The sequence below is a fragment of the Rattus rattus genome, chromosome 7, assembly GCF_011064425.1.
Source record: "Rattus rattus isolate New Zealand chromosome 7, Rrattus_CSIRO_v1, whole genome shotgun sequence".
Taxonomy (NCBI): domain Eukaryota; kingdom Metazoa; phylum Chordata; class Mammalia; order Rodentia; family Muridae; genus Rattus; species Rattus rattus.
The window spans coordinates 22,967,941-22,974,727 of NC_046160.1; the positions used below are offsets into that span (position 1 = coordinate 22,967,941).

The 6,787-nt window shown below is 48.4% G+C and overlaps 1 protein-coding gene across 4 annotated transcripts; it reads right to left on the reverse strand.

Annotated features, from left to right (window-relative positions):
- Positions 1-338: 338 nt before the first annotated feature.
- Positions 339-4,452, reverse strand: Dnajc5g (DnaJ heat shock protein family (Hsp40) member C5 gamma). 4 transcript variants are annotated; one of them, XM_032908656.1, is made up of 6 exons: positions 4,367-4,417; positions 3,693-3,808; positions 2,886-3,099; positions 2,272-2,413; positions 1,625-1,715; positions 339-1,220 (listed from the first exon to the last, which is right to left on the reverse strand). In XM_032908656.1, exons 2-5 carry the CDS (start codon positions 3,803-3,805, stop codon positions 1,663-1,665), a joined length of 522 nt encoding a protein of 173 aa, XP_032764547.1. In that variant the 5' UTR covers positions 3,806-3,808; positions 4,367-4,417; the 3' UTR covers positions 339-1,220; positions 1,625-1,662. The 4 variants fall into 4 exon arrangements, with proteins under 4 accessions (XP_032764547.1, XP_032764549.1, XP_032764550.1 ...); XM_032908658.1 differs by lacking the exon at positions 1,625-1,715 and having other exon boundaries at positions 706-1,220; positions 4,367-4,452; XM_032908659.1 differs by lacking the exons at positions 1,625-1,715; positions 2,272-2,413; positions 4,367-4,417 and adding an exon at positions 1,808-1,834 and having other exon boundaries at positions 1,127-1,204; positions 3,693-3,805.
- Positions 4,453-6,787: the final 2,335 nt, after the last annotated feature.

Below are 6,787 nucleotides of genomic sequence, written 5' to 3' on the forward strand. Positions count from 1 at the left end.
CAAGAGACTCAGCGCCCTTCATGGGCTCACAGACACGTGCACATAGACATTTACACGGACACATGCATGCAGATGCCCACACAGACACACATAAATAAAAAGAAAAAAAAGTTTTGAGAAATGGATCTGACTGGAAAAAAATCTGCATCTTGGAAAGTTATTTGTACCCAAGCAAATCGCTCTGCAGAGAGGTCATAGGACACTGCCAAAGCCACCACCATCAGGCTCTGGGCATCATTGACTCCCAGCTCCACAGTGACTACAGTACTCACCATGCTGGCCTTATCCCAGGCGTGAGAGCTAGTCATTGGTCTCTTTCTATCCCACACACACCGGAATTGGACAAAGCTTTTTTTTTATTATTGATATTCTTTAGCCTTTCTCCCAGTGAGTACAGAGAGGTTTGACGGTTCGTTCCTAGGCTGTGACCCCACATGGGTAAGAAAGAAAAGATAAGGAGGGATACAGAGAGGATGCCAAGCACAGAGGGGCTAAATGACATATCCTGCGCGGTCTGTCCCCGTCACATTTCATGTCCCTGTGCTAAGAACAAGAGATAAGAGGATCGCCCTGCGTGAAGTATCGTGAAGGACAGAGGCAGCAGGGCTGGAGCATGGGCTGCAGCCCGTCCACAGGACCACGGCCAAAGTCCAAGGGGAAGCCACAAACACAAATTTCCCAAGCTGTCTTACGAGTGGGATGTCAATGCCAGAGGTGTAGGTGCCAGAAGATGGTGAGACCAGCCTTCCAAAGGTGTTGCAAAGAAATGAGGCCGGCGCTAAAAGGTATGCAGTGTTCCAACAAAGGAGAATCAATTGGTCCAACAGCTCTTGGGATGGGAGCCACCTTGTTTGGTGATCAGGATCTTGGTGGAGTTACTGGTAAGTGCTCAGGGGCCCACCCAACACTGACCCAGGCACCCACTGGAGAGAGCTGCACCCACTCAGCCAACAGTTGCCAACACAGCTTGAGGGCTCATGTGGATAAAGACGGGAGTGAAGCTAAAAAGAAGAGCAGCCAGAAGGTTCTGTGGGGACAGGTTCTGTGGCACTGTGGAGGGCAGAGTTGTCCTTACGAGGATGTCATCATAGCTTCTGAAGCAGGGGTTGTTTTTTAAGAACAGGAGTCAAATCTGGGTCAGTGTCGGGACAGGGCTACCTGCTTCTCTCTTCGATGTATCCAATGGGCTGAGTGTCAAGAGACTCTCGGTGAGCTAGTACCTAATGGTAGACACCGATGGGAGCTGATTAGGAATAACTGCCAATAGCCAATAGCACATTCCTCTCTATGTAAGCAGCTGGGGTTAATGCTATGAGAATACAGATTTCCCAATAATGACCCACCTGAAGTCCTCCTCTCCATGCACACACATGTAACGTGTATCTACTCTGTGTATACTATATGTAATGTATGTGTCTGTATGTGTGTGTGTGAGTGCATGCTCCTGTGTCACAGCGTGTGTGCAGAGATCAGAGGACCGTCTGCAGGACTCAGTTCTCTCCCTTCATGTGGGTCCCAGAGGCCTAACACAGGCAGTCAGGCTTGGTGGCAAGCACCTTTACCAGACGAGCCATCTCACTGCTTCTCTTACTCTTTACCCATCGCTGCTTCTCCATTTATATACCCCACTCCTCTTCACGTCTCCTTAATTATCATCACGTCTTAATCCTCTTCTTCAATGTTATCTTGTGTTCCTGTGGTGGAATTATCGCCTGCTTAAGTAAACATAATAACAACTGGTCAGTTTTTTGGTTTTGTTTTTTTCAAGTCTACAAACCCTTACCTTGCAGTTACCCATTAGCACCACCAGAGGGCATTCCTCCTGCGCCATCCCCTCACGACACACACACACACACACACACACACACACACACACACACACACACACACACACACACACACACACACACACACACACACACGCTGGAGATGAAATCCAGGGCTTTCCATGTGCTAGGCAAATGCTCTGCTCCTGGATCATCCTTCTATTTGCAATAAGTTGCATCTGCAAACAACCTTCAGCTATTTCCACTGCAAGACATGCTTTGCCAGTTCCTCCATAGGAAAGCCTACACTGAAATGCCAGTCTGTAGCATAAGGAACATTGGCTACCTTCTCAGTCTCTCTTCACCCCAGTGAGAGACTCGAGACACTCACATTTCAGGGTTAACTGCTCCGTTCACACCAGTCTTTCTCACTGGCCCCTCATTCCACTCTACTTTGTCATGCCCGACTGAGACCTGACCTCCAATCCCTGTCTCTGCTCCTCACTTGATCTTGAAGGCTGAGAAGAGACATTCACTTGGTGATTCTCACTTTCTTCCTCAGCTGATGGATTAAGTCTACCACAGCATAAACAGCAGCAGCAGCAGCAGCAGCAACCGGTCAGCAGGCAACAAAGAATAACAAGTGTCTACAAGAGAGGAGAGAGCCCTTGGTCCCCCCGTCCTTTTTGTACCTTCATGCAGGTCCCCCTCTCTCTGTCCTCCTCACACCCAGAAGGGGAGAACAGACACATTCGTCTTGAGAGGAGGGCAGCCTTTCTTCCTTACTCTATAGACACAGACAGTATCTTACTATATAGCCCAGGCTACCCAGTGTCTCCCAAGAGCTGAGCTCAGAGGTATGTGCCACCACAGCTACACGTATGTCTGGGAGCCATGTGCATGCCTGGCTCTTCAGAAGCCAGAAGGCAGCTCTGGATCCCCTGGGACTGGAGTTATAGATAGTAGTGAACTGCCACGTGGGTGATGTGGATAAACCCAGGTCCTCTACAGGAGCAGAAGGTGCTCCCAACTGCTGAGCCATCTCTTTAGCCCCTCTAACTCCTTTCTTACTTCTGAAGGGATAGGAAGCGCGGTGTAGGAGTAGGAAGCACGGTGTACCTTGAACCAACAACTGTTCACTATAAAATAGGTTCGGACACCTTCTTCACCAAAATGGTCGTACAGGTATAACCCTAGCGAGCCGTGCCGGTCATAGATCTTCTTTTTTGTAGGGTCAGTGAGTACGGCATGGGCTGCGTTGATGTCTTTGAAGAATTCTGCCGCTTGAGAGTTCCCTGGATTCTTGTCTGGATGATACTGCAAGGCCAGTTTCCTATCCAGACAATAACCAAAAGGACAGTGGGGAGGGCTACGGGAAGCCACTGAGACGGGAGATCAGGATAAACTGCAGGTCTGGATCTTTAGATAATGCACGGGATATAGGAGATGGGGCACAGAGGGTGCAGGCAAGGGACGCAGGCGAGGGAAGCAGGCAAGATCTACATTTCTTCTCATGTCAAGATAAAAGTGTCTTGGGATTTTTTTTTTTTTTTTCCGGAGCTGGGGACCAAACTCAGGGCCTTGCGCTTGCTAGGCAAGCGCTCTACCACTGAGCTAAATCCCCAACCGGGATTTTTTTTTTTTTTTTTTTTTTAAGAGATTCAGGGACTGGAAAGATGGCTCAGTGGTTAAGAGCACTGACTGCTCTTCCAGAGGTCCTGAGTTCAATTCCCAGCAACCACATGGTGGCTCACAACCATCTGTAATGGGAATCTGATGGCTTCTTCTGGTGTGTCTGAAGACAGTGACGGTGTACTCGTATACATAAAATAAATAAATAAATCTTTAAAATAAATAAAGAAGGCTCGAAGATGCTAAAGTTATTGGGGGACGGGGGTTACCGGGGGTGAATAAAGAGTATTGAACCTGTAGGCTTTTTTGATCTCTTCAGGCTGAGCACCCTTCCTTAGTTCCAGCACTGCATAGAGGCTTTTCCCATCCTTGGATAGTCGCTGGGTTGCTTCATACGCACGAGGCATGCTCTGGGTCAAAGGGTCAAAAATATTAGTCTATTCTGACTTGAATCTCAAGAATGCAGAAGAACACAAATGTCAAAGAGGATATAGGTTCCTCTTATATCACATTTCCCATTGTCTGCCATGTACCTCACAGACCAGAGAGTCCTAACAAGGAGAGGTAGGTCTGAAACGAAGACCAGACTGACTTTGTTTAAAGCTCTTGCACGTGAAGTAGCTCTACACCTGTCCACGCTGGCGGCCGAGTTTGAAATTCTGGGGTAACCCAGCCACTACATAGGTTGGATCAGAAATCAAAGTCATAGTAGTCATGGAGAGAACTAGCCAGACCAAAACTGGCTGCGGAAGGAGGTCAGGTTCAGGACCCCAGCAGGACCTAGACGCTTTTCCTCTCAGCTCAAGCCCACAGCAGTGAGAGCGGGATGGCTCTCTGGACAGAGGGGAGGCGACAGGGGGACACACTTTGGGGGAGGTCAGTAGGCCCCCAAGGGAACGAAGGCAGGTAGCTCCGCGTGTGCTGGGACAACCTAGCATTTTGTGTTGACTCCAGCCCTAGCTTATTACCTCAGAATTGTTCTATAAAGCCAGGCAGGCCTCACACAAGCTTCCTTCTTCCCGGTGGATGTGAACTTTCATATTGTCTCTGGGGCTATGGCAACTGCGCTTGCGCACTTTGGAGGGGAAGCGAGTCCTTTTTTGGCGCTGCCAGCAGGACGGAGTAGGGAGCCCATATTGGGGAGCCCGGAACTTATGTCGCTCCAGAAGCCTCACCTTCAGGCTCCGGGCTGAGCGTTACTTCCAGCCCCCAGGGCCGAGGCACAGCCTTCCACATCATCCCTCTTCCCCTAGGAGAGGCCATGACCATCCCGATCACCGTCACGGGTCTTCAACTCACTCACGGAAAAACTATGGGCTTGGTGACCTAGCAGATGAGAGGTAAGGCAAAGACTACCTTTGCAGACTTCCTCGGACTCTTCACTTGCCCCTTTTTATTTCCCTTCCACATAGAAACTTCTCTACAAAGGTTGAAACTCACCTCAAATATCAGTGTTCCGGAAAAATTCCTCCTTCACCACTCAGTTGTCTCCTTTTAAGGCATTTGCGGCAGTAGACGGAAACAGTTCGTCGGCACGTCCCTTAAAAATGATCTTTTTGATCCTTTCCAAAAGCCACATCACTACTGTTCTTCCAGAATAAGGAGATACCACAATGTAATTATATAATCTAGGTTGTATATTGAGTCGTTTATAACTACTTGAAGGTATGTTAACCCTTTTCATCAAAAAGCTTATAGATGTCCTTGAACAAATTCCTGATTTCCGTCTAAGGATTGAGTAGTGGAAAAGGAGCTATTGGAGTTATTGAGTTAAAAGGAGAGAAAAGAAAAGGTGTGTGTGTGTGTGTGAGTGTGTGTGTGTGTGTGTGTGTGTGTGTGTGTGTGTGTGTGTGAATACACACATTGTGTGGACACCTGCGGTGACTAGCATGTGGAAATCAGAGGACAACTTGTGAGAATTAGTTCTCTCCTTCCCGTATGCTGGTCCCAGGGATTGAATTGAGGTGACCATGCTTCGTGACAGTTACTTTCACCCAGTGAGCCATCTAACTGGCCCTGAGTATACACTTTTCAGCTTTCCCAACTTGGCCCTTTTATTTTAAGATTTCTTTATTTAATGTGTATGGGTGCTTTGCCTACATGTGTGTGTACCCTGTGTATACTTGGTACTTGAAGAAGTCACAAGAGAGCATCAAAGCCCCTGGAATTGGGATTATAGAGGGTTGTAAGTCTGTGGGTGCTGGGAACTGAACCTGAATCCTCTACAAAAGCAGTCATGGGCTTAGTAGTGCACGCCTTTAGTCCCGGTACTCGGGAGGCAGAGGCTGGCTCCTCTGAGTGTGGGATTAGCCTGGTCTATATAGTGAGTTCCAGGACAGCCAGAGCTACACAGTGAGACCCTGTCTGAGAAAAACAAACAACAACAACAACAAAAAATGAAACAAAACAACAAAAACCAAAAAAGCGGGGTTGGGGATTTAGCTCAGTGGTAGAGCGCTTGCCTAGCAAGCACAAGGCCCTGGGTTCGGTTCTCAGCTCCGATAAAAAAAAAAAAAAAAAAAAAAAAAAAAGCAACCCAGAAACCAAACGAAAAGAATAGGTGTTTCTGTGCCACTCGGTGCATGTGGAGGCTAAGCCACTCTTAGATGTCAGTTCTCAACTCGCCCTTCTTCCTTTAGTGAGTTCTGAGGATCAACTGCAAGCCATTGGGCTTCCCCCCACCCCCAGCAAATGTTTTTACCCACTGCGTTACCTTGATGACCCCAAATTGACTATTTCTGAAGTTCTTGGTCTATGCTGTTAACTTCCTTACCAGGGAAGCTCTGAAGGAAGCATTTACATCCACACCTGCTGGCTCCTCTCTACCTGACCGGACTTCTTGTCGTTCCTCACAGGAGGCACTAGTGTTGCCTTCCTTTGCAGAGGGGAGTTCTCAGTGCCTCCTGGAACATGTAATGGAACAAGCTTTCTCACAGCAGTCATCCCCGTCCGTCACCCCTTGTGTAGATTGTAGTCTTTATTACAGCTCTTCTTGCCGTTCCCTTTCTCGCCTGGGTTTTAAGTGTTAAGTCAATACTCCATTACTGAGATGCCAGTCACCTAGGCAAACATACTCACCAAGCCCATGGGATCAGGTCAGATGAGATTTGAAGTTACCCACGCAACCAGGAAAGGGGAAGCCACTCACGTACTGGTTTGTGTCGGATTTGGTTTTCCAACCTCAATTTTCAACAGCACCAAGTGTCAATAGAACCAGTGGGACACAGCAGCTCACTTAGGACCTGCGGGGGAGGGAGAGCAGTAGGCACAGAGCCACTTACAGTGGATTCCTTACCTCTGTTTCCCAGGTCAGTGTGGCTCTGCCCTGCCCCTTCCTCCAGGGTCTTGGAGAACCTTTGTACTGCTTGCCCCGCCGGGGTTTACCTCCC